This window comes from Notechis scutatus, chromosome 1, assembly GCF_049901735.1.
Source record: "Notechis scutatus isolate UNSWTSFEM ecotype Mainland chromosome 1, rNotScu1.2, whole genome shotgun sequence".
NCBI classification, from domain to species: domain Eukaryota; kingdom Metazoa; phylum Chordata; class Lepidosauria; order Squamata; family Elapidae; genus Notechis; species Notechis scutatus.
The window spans coordinates 6740504-6756870 of record NC_142009.1 but is presented as its reverse complement, the minus strand read 5'-3'; the positions used below and the strand labels follow the sequence as shown (position 1 = coordinate 6756870).

Genomic DNA, 16367 nt, shown 5'->3' with positions numbered 1-16367 from the left:
CTTTAGTTTAATGAAAAGAAGGACCAAGAGGGGACAGGATAGCAGTCTTCTAATATTTGACGGGCTGCCACCAAGAAGAGGGAGTCAAGCTATTCTCCAAAGCACCAGAAGGCAGGACAAGAAGCAACAGGTGGAAACCAATCAAGGAGAGAAGCAACCTGGAACTAAGGAGGAATTTAGAACAATTAATAATAATCAGTGGAACAAGTTGCCTCCAGAAGTTGTGAATGCTCCATCACTGGAGGTTTTGAAGAGGAGGTTGGACAACCACTTGTCTGAAACTGTATAGGATCTCTTGCTTGAGCAGGGGGTTGGACTAGAAGACCTCTAAGGTCCCTTCTAGCTCTATTCTGATATTCTATCCGTAGAGAATCTGAAGAATGAGACTCTGGTTTGTAGAAGATGAAGGCACTCTCTCGCAGGAGTTCAGCTGCCAATAGATATATTTTATCTACTGTGTTGAAAAAAAACAACCAGAATTACTAGACTAGAAGTTAGACTCCAAGGTCGCTTCCAACTCTGGTATTCTGTTCATGGCAACAGGCCGGTTTGGTGGGTCATAAATGGAACAAGCTTTGACAACTTCTGACCTTGATTCTAAGACTCCAACGGACTCTCTATTCTACAGGTAGTTCTCAACTTACAACAATTTATTTTCCAAAAGCACCAGAAGGCAGGACAAGGAAAAAAATGGATGGAAAATCATCAAGGAGAGAAGCAACCCAGAACTAAGGAGAAATTTCCAGACAGTGAGAACAATTCACCAGTGGAACAACTTGTCTCCAGAAGTTGTGGGTTCTCTGTTAGGAATATGAGTCACCTAACAGCTATTTGGGTTAGAAATATATAAACCAGGATAGACATTTTAGTACTATATCTTTAAGAAAATGCAAAACTGTAGTTGGGTGTGGTTTCTCAAACAGCCATAAGATGGAGCCAAAAACCTGGGTTGTTTTAGTCTTAGTCTTAGTCTCAGAAGAGACTGTGTCTGAGTGAGTATCTCTGTTTCCTTCTGTTGGAAAGTATTGCCGTTGCTCCATTTCTTCTAATTGACTGATATTACTGGATTTAATGAACTGTTTTTTGACACTGGACTTTGATATTTGGATTATCCCTGGATTGAAAACTGACTGATTTTACCTGTGAATGACTTTGGATTGCTTATTTTGGACTTTGCTTAAACCTTTCTGGAAGTAAAAACCTACATTTACTGTACAGTGTATCTGTGTACTGTGTGTGTATTATTCAAACACTTCTCTCAAATACGTCTCCCTGTATGCGCTCATTCTCCTAACGGGGAATTACCTCAACATTCTCCAACACCGAAAGTTTTTAAGAAGACATTAGACAACCATTTGTCTGAAGTGGTGTAGAGTTTCCTGCCTAAGCAGTAGGGACAATTAACGAGTGGAAGAGATTTGCTACCAATCTGTTGTCGTGGGTTCTCCAACACCGGATGTTTTTAAGAAGAGACTGGACAGCCATTTGCCTGGAATGGTATAAGGCAAGTTTAAGACTTGTGGACTTCAACTCCCAGAATCCCCGAGCTCACACAACTGGAGGAGGAATTCTGGGAGTTGAAGTCCACAAGTCAAATTTGAAGACTCCTGGTATAGGGTTCTCCTGCTCGAGCAAGGGGGTTGGACTAGAAGATTTTGATGGTCCCTTCCAGTTGTATTCTGATTGATTGCCCTTGACTTACAACAGTTTGTTTAGTAACTCTTCAGAGTTACAATGGCACTGAAAAAAGTGACTTATTTTCACACTTATGACTGATGCAGCACTGCCATGGTTATCAAAATTCATACATTGGGCAACTGACTCGTTTTTCATGACGGTCGCAGTGTCCCAGGGTCCTATGATCCCCTTTTGCAAGCTTTTGACAAGCAAAGCCAATGGGGAAGCCAGGCAAATGGCTGTCCAGTCTTTTATTAAAAACCGTTCTGACCCAAACCTTTTTCCAGCAAAACAAACACGAGCCAAAGGGAACAGAAAACTTTTAATGAATCTTATGAATCTCCGGTTAAAAGGCTGCTGCGCACTAATTAACTTTGATAAGCACGAGCCTCGCCAAAACTGTGCAAGGCTGCCAAGAATAACAGATAAGGTTACCTAGAAATATTTTACAACACAAGAGTCTTCAAATACCAACTTAAGATACCGCAATGTCCACGAGGCTCGAGTTTCAAAGCGTCTTTGCTTCCTGCAAAGAACGTCCAATTCACAGCTGGCTTTTATCTTCTTGAAGGAGGGGCCATTACCTTGCAGCCTTACTCCCGAGTCGCCCGTGGTGCTGCTGCAGCTGCTCTTTCCTACGAGCAGCCCTGCGCGCATGCGCACTTGGCACAGGCTCCTTGGGAACCTCCTCATCACTGCTGCCATCCCCACAATCTCTGAAACAGGCATGATATTCCCTCTGAAAAAAAATCGGGGCCGGCCAAAAGAGACCCCCACCGCGCGCCAAGAAATCGCTGCCCAGCTCCCTTTCCTGCCGCTCAGCGGCCTCCGCTCGCACCGCCCGCCCGCCCGCCCGGCTCCGCTCAGGTATCCGGCTGGGGCTGTCAGGAGTTGCTACGCCGGCGCGGCTCAGCTGCTCCAGTCCACGTTGCCTCGGGAAGGAAAGGCAAAACCAGGAGCCACTGCTGCCGTTGCAAGCACCGCCGCGGCTGTTCCTTTTTGCCTTTCCTTCCTGAGGCAACGCGGGACTGGAGCCACGCAGAGCCGCGCCAGCGGTAGCAACTCCTGACTCGGGCCTCCGAGGGAGGGGAAGGAGGAGAAGAAGGGGGGAAAGGGGGCGATTCCCCAAAATCGGAATTCCGATTTTAATCGGAAGAATATCATGTCTGCTGAAGGCAGCAGTCCACTCCCTGATGGTCCTGGCCCCTCATCTGAGTCCTCGCTCTCCTCAGCCATCTGTACCTGCTGCCAGCTAACCACAACAAAAACCTCCAGTGATGGAGAATCCACCACTTCTGGTGGCAAGCTGTTCCACTAGTTAATTGTCCCTACTGCTTAGGGAAGCCAGATTCCTTTAACAACCGAGTTACTAACTGACCAACTGCAGAGATTCCCTTAATATCCGCAGCAAGAAATGTCGTAAAATGAGACGAAATTCACTGAATAAATGTCTCGCTTGGCAACAAAAAAAGTTTGGGCTCAACTGTATATCTGGATTGAATCTCTCTTGCAGTATATGAAGCCAGAAAGGTTGTGCCTGGCACATTGACTTGTGTGTTTATCATATTTTTGAAAGAAGCATTTCCTTCCCAGATGGATTCTGGGGCGATGGCCCATTAAATATTAAAACATAAAATGAAAGCTGAAAATTTAAAAAGGGGGTGGAACGTTTTAAGTGGAGCAAAGTACCTCCAGGGACAAAGTCTGCCTGGATCCTTCGCCTTTGGAAGGGCCTAGGAAGAGCACACGCGCCTTCTATTTATACAAGCGTTACTCACTCTGCCAACACCTGTGGCACTTTGCACAAGTGTCACTCAGGGGGCCTGCTCCTTGAGTAAATGCAGATGAGGTTGAAAAAACACAGCCCAGGAAAATTCTTTTTGTGTTCCACCCACCCTGCTCCTAATCTAGACAACAGTGTTGATGTCCATTCCGCAGATGCGAGCCGGCTGTTCAGTGAGTTTCGCCCCATTGTATGACCTTTCTTGCCACCGTGGTGAAATGAATCGTTGCAGTTGTTAAGTGAGTTACACATGTGATGACCCAAAGGGGCACGGCCCAAAAGCAACACGGCTAGATCATAAGTAGGAGTCCCTTTATTAGCTCTAATCTTTGCCCCCAAGGTCCTGTTTACCTTCTGGGCTGGATAAAAAAAACTCTCTCCCAGGAAGAGCCTTGGGCTGCAGAGAATCAAGTCCAAAACGTGGTCAACAGAAAACTTTATAAGTCCAATCAAGGCAAGATGAGGTAGTTAATCCGACAGGGCAAGATAAGGAGTTCCAGAAGAGAAATAGGCCTGTCTGGAGGCCAGGAATGCAGATAACCACACTCAACACAAGATAAACTCATGTTTGTTCCTGGCAAACACAGCTCTCAGTTGCCTCTCTTTTAAACTCTCTTCCCAGGTGTGCCTAGTGAAGGGAATTAGGGCCCTTTCCTCCCCCATAAGCCACATTGCTCTCTTCTCCGTTCTTTCCTGTGTGCCCTCAGATGAAGAGGGGGTGGGCCTGGGTCTTCTTCTGAACTCCCTCTCCCTTGTTCTACCTCTCCCCTGCTCTGCCCAGCCGGACTTTGCCCTTCCCCAGTTTCCTCCGCAGCCAATGGAGCCACACTTCTGCTCCCTGTCAGCCGTTCGTCTTCCTCCTCGGATTCAGATTCCGACAGGAGTATGACAACATGGTTGTTAAGTGAATCTGGCTTCCCCCTCATTGACTCTGCTTGTTGGAAGGTCGCAAAAGGGAATCACGTGACCCCGGGGGACACTTCAACCGTTGTAAATATGAGTCAGTTGCCAAAGCATCCAAATTTTGATCAAGTGAGCACAGCGATGCTGCAAAGACTGTAACTATGAAAAATGGTTATAAGTCACTTTTTTTTTCAGTGTTATTGTAACTTTGAACGGTCACTAAACATTGTTAAGTCGAGGACTATCTGTATTTATGACAAATGCAGGGATCACCCATTGTGACCTTCTCGCAAGCAAAGTCAATGGAGGGAAGCCAAAGTCGCTTAAAAAAAAACACAACACAATTCATTTAACGACTGCAGAGGTTCCCTTAACAAACGTGGCAAAAAAAGAAAAGGACACAGAATTGAACACGACTCGCTTAACAACGGCTTTGCTTACCAATGGACATTCTGGTGTCAACTGCGGTCGTAAGTCAAGGACTTCCAGCCCATACAAATAATAGATAAGCGAATTCTAACCGAGGTTTGTAAACTGAGAACCAAGGTGATGCATGCTATAGAAACTTGAATTGAATGCTACCATATTTCCCCCCAAAATAAGACCCTGTCTTATATTTTTTTGCCACCAAATAAAGGCACTAGGTCTTATTTTCGGGGGGGGATGTCATCCACGGATTAACCTCACTTGTGTGCATTGCCCCCGGCCTCCTTTTCGCTGTCAGAGGCCTTCAGGAACTTCTTCTTCTGCACCCGTCAAGGCTTTCCTGAAGGCTTATACGACTGATAACAGAGCTCAGGATCGATCCAGAGCTTTGTTATCTGCTCCAGAGGCCTTCAGGAAAGCCTTGCCGGCTGCAGAAGAAATGGGCCACCAAGGCAGGTGTCAGGAGGTGCGAGGCCTGGCTACACCTGTCCAAAGGTAAGTAGTAGGGCAGCTCCACCTCCCCTTCCCCACCCTAGCTTAATTTTTACCCATCCACTCTGGAGTGGGCGAGATCTTAATTAGGGCTTATTTTGGGGGGTAGGGCTTATATTGGGCACACATGTAAAAAAATCAAGCTAGGACTTACTTTAAGGGGTAGGTCATATTTTCGGGGAAACAGGGTAAGCACCAGGGAACATTTGTCAGAAGGTTGCAAAAGGGGATCACGTGGTGACCCCCCCGGGGACATTTCATCCGTTGTAAATATGAGTCACTTGCCAAGCATCTAAATGAATCTGGATTTCACATTGACTTTGCGTTGTCAAGGTCGGAAAAGAAGATCACATGACCTTGAGACACAGCTGCAGTCATAAACATGCCAAGCCTCTGAATTTTGATCATGTGACCACGGGGCCGCTGCAACAGTCATTAAGTGTGAAAAACAGTCACCAGTCACTTTTATCAGTGCCGCTGTCACTCTGAACCATCACTAAACTTGTAATTGGAGGAGTACCTGTACTAATGGCCTTCATATTTATATATTTGTTGCTTCATTTCTGAAATTTTTATGCTACTCATCTCGCTGTCCACATTCATAGCAGATTTGGTTACAGAGCCCAAGGATTTATCTGCTGTTTAAATCTGAGGATTATTCCTAGAGTGTTCCTATTCTTGCAAAATATTACAACTGCGTAAAACCAACGGCAAGTTATTAGGACTTCTAATCCAGAAAAAAACCCAGCCAAGAGGTCAGGTGCACCAAGAGAAAAACAGTGTTTTTGTCCCTGAAACAAAATTAATCTTCTCTCCTAAGCTAATCTACGGAGATGTTGATCTTAAATTAATGATTTCTAGGCAAGTTGCAACTTGCACGCTACTTTTCTCTTGCCATAAACAGGAAAAAAACCTTTCCACAACAGGATAAACATTGCATTCACCACCTAGGGCACAAAGGAAGGAAACATGGTACAAGTCAACTCTGTGTCAGGGCTCTGGTAATTACCCCCATTTAAATCATGAGTCGCTAGCTGGATTTTCAAAGCTTAAAGAAGATTTACTAGGAGTAAACATGCCGATGCTACTTGGGTGTAGCCAACTCTGAGACACATCATTCATAGTCACCCTTGACTTGGTTTCCCCCTCACCCATCCCCTAGGTGTATCATAATTCATATTCTCCAATGGGACACATCCATAGCCAGGAGTCATCAATCATACTCTCCAGTTAGAATTTTACGGAGGCAGAAACTTCTATAGCCTAGAAACTATCTATGAAAACATTTATGGAATGCAGTTTTAGTTTTGCAAGCTGGTGCACTGCTTCCCGCTCCCTTTCTGCTGGCAACTCTACAAACCCAGAGAAATATTTTATGAGTTGACATTCTGGCCATGGAGAAGAAAATCTCTTTCTGAAGGAATTGCTTAGAGTAGAGTAGATTAGAGTAGAGTAGAACAGAATAGAATCTTGATGAAGAATAGAATAGAAATAAAATTCAAAATACAATAGAAATAGAATAGAATAAACAGTTGGAAGGGGCCTAAGAGGTCTTCTAATCCAACCCCCTGCTCAAGCAGGAAACCCTATACTATTTCAGACAAATGGTTGTCCAATCTCTTCTTAAAAACATCCAGTGTTGAAGAATTCACAACTCCTGGGAGGCAAGTTGTTTCACTGATTAATTGTTCCAATAAATCCTTGTGAAGTTTTGGAAGTCTGGCTTGAGACTCATGATTTAAATGGGGGTAACTTCCGGAATCCTGAAAGTAACATTAAAGGAAAGTTGTAAAATGGGCAAACCAATTTCTTACCTAGCAACGTCAATTGTGGCCTCAACTTGTGATTGCAAGCCAAGGATCGAGCGAGCGCGGGAGATTTCAGAGCAGCCTTAAATTTACTGCAACCCATATCCTTAGTAAAAGAGCCCTTTGTTTAACCAAATGGAGTCAAAGGCTTTTCCTTTCTAAGAGATCGGGATTGGGGCAGGTGTGAGAAATTTTGTGCTAAGCGCAGCGAACTGTTTTGAAAAGTCAGACTTTTCCCCACATATTTCAGTTTCTTACTCTTCCGTCTAACCATTCATAAAATAAATTCCAAATCTTACAATTTTCCTTCCTGTTCTCTAATTGCTATTGTTAATCAACTCATTTCTGCACATTCCATTATTTTCTTAATTGTTTCCTCCTCTGTCGGAATTTTCTCATTTTCCCAGTTTTGTGCAAATACAATTCTAGCTGCTGTTAATACATTGATAATCAAATATGTTATATCTCTGTTATAATCTTCAGGCAAAATTCCCAATAAAAATATCTCCGGTTTTATATCTATATGTTGTTTTATCATTTTTTTCTAACCACGTGTGTATTCTAGCCCAATATCTTTTAGCATCAAGGCATGGCCACCACATATGGTAATATGATCCAGAAGAGTAAAAAACCAAAATATGTGGGAATATTTAATAATATATAATTGATTGATATTGAATGAGTCAGAAAATGAATATAATTTAATAAGGATGAAATATATTCTCGAAAAATAATAAGTATAAGGTTATTGATAAGACAAAAATTGTCCAAAATGATATAAAATGTTGATTAGATTGGTTATAAATATAAGCAAGTAAGAAATGTATTATATTATTATGTGCGCAAGATATATGTATCCAACCGACACACTGTTGAACCGAAAGATGGTTTTATTTGTTGTTGTTTTTGTTATAAAAATATTTTTTTTAAAAAAAAAGGAAAAGAAAAGTAAAGTCAAACTTTATACTCACTGACGAAACGCTGCCATGGTATTCTCCAGATTCTCTCCTGCACCTGTGGAAGGAAAAAAATTGGTAATAGTAAGACTTGGCTTTTACAGACCCTCCTTGACTTACAACCATCCATTTACTGACTGTTTGAAGTTACAAGGGTGCAGGAAAAAAAGTGACTCATAGTTTTCCCCTCCATTGCAACCATCCCGTGGTCAAAATTTGGGCGCTGGGTAACAAGCATGCATTTATGACATACGTATTTTGCAACCTTCCGAGCCAGCTTTGGACAAGCAAAGTCAATTGGGCAAGCTGGATTCAACAACAACAGCAGCAAATCTTCCAATGTACCACTGTTGCCACTTTGTCAGGCCGCTGCTTGTAGTCAGTTTGTGCAATCTTCTTGCAGTCGCTTACCAGGACGCCCACTGTTTCTTCAGCTTACCAAGTGGGTCCAAGAAGCTGAAGAAACGGTGGACCGACCACCTGGTAAGCTGCTGCAAGAAGATTGCACAAACTGACTACAAGCAGCGGCGTGACAAAGTGACAACAATGGTGCATTGCAAGATCTGCAAGAAATATCATTTGCCTGTAAGCAAGAACTGGTGGGACCATAAAATAGAAAAAAGTCTTAGAAAATGAAGCAGTTAAATTGGTCTGGGGCTTCAGAATCCAGACAGGCAGGCACCTGCCACGTAACACCCCGGATTTAACAGTTGTTGATAAGACAGACAAAAATGTCTGGGTAGTGGATGTGGCAGTGCTTGGAGACAGCAGAGGAGAAGAGAAAGAACTGGAGAAGATAACAAAATACAAAGACCTACAAATAGAAATAGCAAATACAAGCAAGGGTAGTACCAATAGTAATAGGTGCCTTGGGTGCAGTCCCAAAACAACTGCAGCACCACTTGAACACCATCAGTGGCATTGAAAAATTTGCCATCGGTCAATTGCAGAAGGCAGCTTTGCTTGGCACAGCTTCCATTCTGCAGCGATATCTGTAACACTGTCAAACATCCAGATTTGCCTATCTCAGGTCCTTGGTAAGGACTTGATAGGTAGACAAAAACCAGTCTGAACATCTGGCTGACTGTGCGATGAATAATGATAAACTCACTTAAGGACTGCACGATTCACTTAACAACTGGGGCGATTTGCTTCACAATTGTGGCAAGGAAGGACATAAAATGGGGTCTCGTTTAAAAGAAAGCCCTTACTTAATTTGTTACAATTGCAGGATTTTTCTGGATTTTTCTCCCTTTTAAATAGTGTCTTGGTTGTAGAACCTTGTGTTCTTCTGGCACCTTTAAGACACAATTTTTTTAAAAAAAATCCCAGAGTTGACCAATGGCCTCCTTGTGTATCTATGGTGATTCTCAGTCCTCCAGATCACGATAGTCCCAAAAGTGCTTTTTTAAAAGGCAACTGGACTCGGTTTTTCCTTGAAGTCGTTTCGCTTCTCATCCAAGCTGCTTCTTCAGTTCTGACTGAGAACTGAACGGAAGAAGCTCCTTGGATGAGAAGCGAAATGTCTTCAAGGAAAAACAAACTCCAGTTGCCTTTTGGAAAAGCACCTTTTGGGATGGCCTTCTTGGGCCTTTTTCAGCTTGACAGAGATAGTGACTCTCGAGTGTTCCTGTTGTGTTTCTCTCTCTGTTGTTAGGCAGACCCGGGTGTGGCTTGTGTGTGGGGATTTCCCCTTCAATCCTTTCCTGGTACACCAGGCTTGTGAGGAAAGGAAAAATTATAACGCAATGGGCACGGCAGCAAAGAGGCCTACTTTTCAGTCGTGGTGAAGCCCCAGGTGTGGGAGATCCCTGAGAAGAGATTCAGTGGGCACCCGTCCTTTCTTGGCCTGTTCTGAATTTCCTTCCAGTCAAGCTTGACTTATGGGTCCTACTGGTTTTGGAGATGGAGAAACTTCTCCGTGAATGTTTCTTTAGGTTTTGCTCCCTCCTTCCCTTCCTCTCTCCTTCCTTCCTTCCTTCTCACTCTCCTTCCTTCCTCTGTTTCCTTCCTTCTCACTCTCCTTCCTTCCTTCCTTCCTTCTCTCTCCTTCCTCCCTGTTTCCCCCCTCACTTCCTGTTTCCTTCCTTCCATCCTTCCTCCCTGTTCCCTTCCTTCCTTTTCACTCTCCTTCCGTTTCCTTCCTTCTCACTCCCTTCCTCTTTCCTTCCTTCCTCCCTTTTTCCTTCCTTCTCACTCTCCTTCCTGTTTCCTTCCTTCCTTCCATCCTTCCTCCATTTCCTGCCTTCCTTCTCACTCTCCTTCCTTCCTTCCATTTCCTTCTTTCCTTCCTTCTCACTCTCCTTCCTTCTCTCTCCTTCCTTCCTCCGCATGTCTCCTTCCTGTTTCCTCCCGTCCTCCGTTTCCTTCCTCCCTATTTCCTCCCTCACTTCCTGTTTCCTTCCTTCCATCCTTCCTCCCTGTTCCCTGCCTTCCTTCCTCCATTTCCTTCCTTCCTCCTTCCTTCCATCCTTCCTCCGTTTCCTTCCATCCTTCCTCCGTTTCCTTCCTTCTCACTCCCCTTCCTTCCTTCTCTCCTTCCTTCCTCCGCACTCTCCTTCCTTCCTTCCTGTTTCCTCCCTCACTTCCTGTTTCCTTCCTTCCTGTTTCCTCCCTCACTTCCTGTTTCCTTCCTCTATCCTTCCTGCCTGTTCCCTTCCTTTCCTTCCCTTCCTTATTTTTTACAAATACCTGAAGGCAGAGAACAAATCCAACACACCTTCTTCCTCCTATTTTCCTCACAACAACCCTGTGAGGTGGGCTGAGAGAAAGTGACTGGACCAAGACCATCCAGTTGGCATTCATGCCTAAGGGGGAGACTAGAACTCACCGACTCCTGGTGATTGATTAAAAGTCACCCCATTGCTTTCATGCGTAAGGCAGGACTAGAACTCACCATCTCCTGGTTTTTAGCCTGGTACCCTTCCCCACATGCCAACATTTCAGTCCAATAAACCCTGTTTCAGACAGCTAAAAGCAAAAGTCCCTGTCTGAAGACGAGGCTGCCTATCAAACACTCATTAATTTCTAATCTGAAGTAACTAATCCCAAAGGTGCTTTTTTCAAGAGGCAACTGGACTTTCTGGTTTTGCTTTGAAGACGTTTCGCTTCTCATCCAAGGAGCTTTTTCGGCTCTGACTGGATGGTGGGGAATGGAAGGATTTATACTCCTTGCAGACAGCTTGGTCATTTGCATCCTTTTTAGAAAGTCGTTGAGGCCACTTGGAGGTTTATCTGTGTCTTCAGGGTCACCCAAGTGGTGCAAATGGGTGTGGAGCCTTCTTGGAACTGCTGAAAGGACTGTGTTGTAGGCCGGAGACAGATGTACCCCTCCCTCTCTGTTGACAGAGGGGTGTTCAATTTGGACATAGATGGCCTCTTTGAGATCCTTCTTTCAAACCAGCAGTCCCCTCTGTCCAAAATGTGGACTTTGCTGTCTTCAAAAGACCGGCATTTTGTCTTTCAAATGCAGATGGACCACTGAATCTTGGGGGGTTTCTCCTATATTTGGCCATGCACTTGTGAAGTGGTTGTTTTGTTTCCCCAATGTACAGATCTGCTCATGGCTCACTGCGCTGTACTGTATACACCGCGTTGCTCAGTTTATGTCTGGGGGTTCAGTCCGAGCGGAAGAAGCTTCCTGGATGAGAAATAAAACCTCTTCAAAGAAAAACAAAGGAAGTCAGTCCAGTTGCCTCTTGAAAAAGCACCTTTGGGACAACCCCGACTGGGATGATAGAGAAGCTCCACAGATATTTACTGTTCTGTGTGGGATGGGGGAAGCTTTGTCCTTCACCTAAAGCAGTGGTTCCCAACCACCGGGCCCCGGACTGGTACCGGTCCATGGATCATTTTGTACCGGGCCTCCTATTTTGCTTGGGGCCGCCATCTTGTTTCGACGGGCGCTTGAGAAAGTGCTTCCGGGTGAGCTTGTCGGTCGCCGGTTGGAAAGCGGTGTTTGGGTACCGAAGGAATCCTCGCGCCTTAGTTTCGTCGAAGGGCGGCAGCTTGAGCGAAGAGCTGTCCCGATGGCGGTGGAGTCTCGCGTTACTCAGGAGGAGATTAAGAAAGAGCCCGAAAAGCCCATCGGCCGCGAGAAGGTACAAAGGAGGAGTTGAAGGTGGCGGGGAGAAGCGGGGACGGCTGGCTGGCTGGTTGCTTGGCTCGCCTTGCCTTGGTCGTGCGTGCTGATGCCGGTACCGGTCCATGGATCGGTCCGTGGTACAAAAAAGGTTGGGGACCACTGACCTAAAGATAAAGCTCCCTTCACACATCCGTGCCAGTCATTTCCAGCTCTAGGGGGCAGTGTGCTCATCTCCGTTACAAAGCGAAAGAGCCAGCGCTGTCCGAAGACGTCTCCGTGGTCATGTGGCTGGCATGACTAAACGTCCAAAGATGCACGGAACGCTGTTCCCTTCCCATCAAAGTGGTCCCTATTTTTCTACTTGCATTTTTCTTACATGCTGTCGAACTGCTAGGTTGACAGAAGTTGGGACCAGTAACTGCAGCTCACTCTGCTACAGGGGGCTAGGCATTCGAGCCGCCGACTTTTCTGATCGACAAGCTCAGTGTCTTAGTCATTGAGCCAACGTGGGACAAGCCAGGGCGTGACACAAAAATAGCCAAGTCACAAAAATAGAAGGAAGTCCCTTTAATGCCTCCAACTTGGCCCCAAAGTCCAATTATCCTTGGCAGGATATCAAACTCTTAAAGAAAACAGTTTATGGAGGGAGTAAATGCAGTCCGCACCCAAAGTAAAGTTAATTCAAAATAAAAAAAAACCAACACAAACTACACTAAAGGAATTACTATGGGCAGGCAAGGATGATTAATTGCAGACTTCTACCAGATAACGCAGCAACCACAGTTGAGAGGAAGCCAAAACACAGATAAGCTCCAACAAGAATGCACGCTTTGCTTCCAGCACCTTTGCCATGCGCAGTTTGTCCTTTTAACCAGTCCTCCCAGCTGCAGCCCATGAAGGGGATCCTCCCCCATAGACCAGCCACTCATGTTTCTCACTAATCCACTCCTCCCTGCATGCCCTGGGATGAAGAGGGGATGGGCCTGGGTCTTCCTCTGAATGCTCATCTGGCCTGTGCCCTTCCCCAGTTTCCTCCACAACCACGGAGCCACACTCCCACTCCCTGTCAGCTGTTCCATCTCTCCCTCGGAGTTAAGACTCCAACAGGGGCATGACACACTGCGTCCTTCACCTAGGGAAGACCAATCTGGCTTTATAATTTCTGCTTTGACCTCATTCTTCAAGCAGAGATATAGTCCTTGATTTACAACCATTTGCCTACCTGTGCGGAGACACAGGTACTCTTCCACTTTAAAACCACTTCCTTAGCAATTATTCAAAATTACACAGCGCTGCAAAAAGCACAACTCACAACCAGTCCTCTCACGATCATCAGAGCGTTCTCTGGCAGTTACATGATTAAAATTCAGGCCCGTGGCAACTGGCGTGTACATGTAGTCCTCCACTTACAACCACAATCGAGCCCAAGCTTTATACTGTCAAGCGACACATTTGTTAAGTGAATTTTAACCCGTTTTACGACCTTTCCTGCCGCAGTTGTTAAGTGAATCCCTGTAGTTGAGGAGTTGGTCACACAGACGTTAAGTGAATCTAGCTTCCCCGTGGGCTTTGCTAGTTGGAAGGTCGCAAAAGGGGGAAATCACGTGACCCCTGGGACACTTCAACCGCCATAAATATGAGTCAGCTGCCAAGCGTCTGAATTTTGATCATGTGACCACGGGGAAGCTGCAAAGATGATAACTGTTAAAAGCGGTCCTAAGTCACTTTTTTCAGCGCTGTTGTAACTTTGATCGGTCACTAAACAAATGGTTGTAAGTTGAGGACTACCTGTATTTATGACAATTGCAGGGATCACCGTTTGCGACCTCACAAGCGAAGCCATCGGGGGGCGAACTCGCTTAAAAAACCCCACAATCCACTTAACTGCCGCGGTTCACTTAACAAACCTGCTCCCCCCCCGCAACAAATGTGAACGTGACTCGCTTAGCTTAGCGACAGACATTTTGGTGCCTACGGCAGTCGTAAGTTGAGGACTTCCAGGCCCGTACAAATAATAGATGAGCGAATTCTATCCGAGGCTTGTAAACTGAGAACCAAGGTGACGCATGCTGCAGAAACCTGAATTGAATGCTAAGCTCCAGGGAACATTTGATGGTTGCATTCAATCAACAGCAAGTGGTGGTGCTGAATGGCAGCTCAACCTACGGATGTCAGGGAGAAATACTCCAGGATTACAAGGTGCATTATGTTCATTAGTAGAGGGGACATTTGCTCCCTTCCCTCTACCACAAGCCAACTCCTTCTTCCCTAGAGGCTAATACGTAGAAACAAGAAAATGCAATGTTTGTCTCTCGTCCCAACTTCATGTAAGCAGCAGAAACAAAGATGGAACGCTTTAATATTCGGATTTTTTCCTTGGTCTTTTCACCCACCTTCTTTTTCTTCCCTACGTGTAGTTGAGGGAACTGGAGGGGGGGCGGAAGCACCTGAGGGCAGGACAAGAAGGAATGGATGGAGATTAATAAAGAAGAGAAGCAACCCAGAATTAAGGAAGAATTGCCTGACAGTGAGAACAATTAACCAGGGGAACGGCTTGTCTACAGTTTTTAAGAAGAGATTGGACAACCATTTGTTCTGAAGTGGTGTAGGATTTCCTGCTTAAGCAGGGGTTGGACTAGAAGACCTCCAAGGTGCCTTCCTTTCTATTCTATTCTATTCTCAACAACAATTCTATTCTATTCTAAATAAAGATTCTATTCTAATCTATTTTATTCTCCCATTCTCAATAAAGATTCTACTCTATTCTCAGTAACGATTCTAATCTATTCTATTCTCAATATTCTATTCTATTCTGTTCTGTTCTGTTCTGTTCCGTTCTGTTCTCAATAGATTCTATTCTATTCTAATTCTAAATAAAGATTCTACTGTACTCTACCCTACTCCCTTCCAATTCTGTTATTCTATTCTATTCTGTTCTGTTCTGTTCTGTTCCGTTCCGTTCCATATTCCATTCCATTCTATTCCATTCCCTATTCCATTCTCAATGATTCTATTCTATTCTATTCCGTTCCATTCTCAATAGATTCTATTCTCTTCTATTCTCAATAACAATTCAATTCTATTCAATTCTATTCTATTCTATTCTATTCTATTCTATTCTGTTCTGTTCCGTTCCATTCCATTCAGTTCTCAATAGATTCTCTTCTCTTCTCAATAATGATTCTATTCTATTCTGTTCTATTCTATTCCGTTCCGTTCTCAGTAGATTCTATTCTATTCTATTCTATTGTCAATAGATTCTATTTTATTCCATTCCATTCTAATTCTAAATAAAGATTCTACTGTACTCTACCCTACTCCCTTCCAATTCTGTTATTCTATTCTATTCTGTTCTGTTCTGTTCTGTTCCGTTCCGTTCCATATTCCATTCCATTCTATTCCATTCCCTATTCCATTCTCAATGATTCTATTCTATTCTATTCCGTTCCATTCTCAATAGATTCTATTCTCTTCTATTCTCAATAACAATTCAATTCTATTCTCTTCTATTCTATTCTATTCTATTCTATTCTATTCTATTCTATTCCATTCCATTCTGTTCCATTCTCAATAGATTCTCTTCTCTTCTCTTCTATTCTCAATAATGATTCTATTCTATTCTATTCTATTCTATTCTATTCTATTCTATTCTATTCTATTCTATTCTGTTCTGTTCCGTTCCATTCCATTCAGTTCTCAATAGATTCTCTTCTCTTCTCAATAATGATTCTATTCTATTCTGTTCTATTCTATTCCGTTCCGTTCTCAGTAGATTCTATTCTATTCTATTCTATTGTCAATAGATTCTATTTTATTCCATTCCATTCTAATTCTAAATAAAGATTCTACTGTACTCTACTCTACTCCCTTCCAATTCTGTTATTCTATTCTATTCTATTCTATTCTATTCTATTCTATTCTATTCTGTTCCTAATTCTAAATTCTATTCTAATTCTAAATAAAGATTCTATTGTACTCTACTCCCTTCCAATTCTGTTATTCTATTCTATTCTATTCTATTCTATTCTATTCTATTCTATTCTATTCTATTCTATTCTATTCTATTCTATTCCATTCTATTCCATTCTATTCCATTCTATTCTATTCTATTCTATTCTAAAAAGGGTCTAGGAAAACTCACTGGGGACAACTCATTGTGGTCAAAGTCATTGTGGGACAGGTCGCCGAGAGTTACGCAAACATCGAAGAAATGATAGGATGAAATCATTTGAGAGAGG

General features: G+C 43.8%; 1 protein-coding gene across 4 annotated transcripts in view; it reads right to left on the bottom strand.

Moving 5' to 3' along the window:
- Positions 1-16367, bottom strand: part of GDPD1 (glycerophosphodiester phosphodiesterase domain containing 1) — a 52978-nt gene that overhangs the window by 25654 nt on the left and 10957 nt on the right. For all 4 annotated transcript variants that reach the window (XR_015747747.1, XM_026686511.2, XM_026686509.2 and 1 more), the window contains exon 2: positions 8061-8103. Coding sequence is in view for 3 of the 4 variants with exons in the window: in XM_026686511.2 (XP_026542296.1) it covers positions 8061-8103 (43 nt within the window). In the remaining variant the exon portion in view is untranslated. The remainder of the gene's footprint in view (positions 1-8060; positions 8104-16367) is intronic.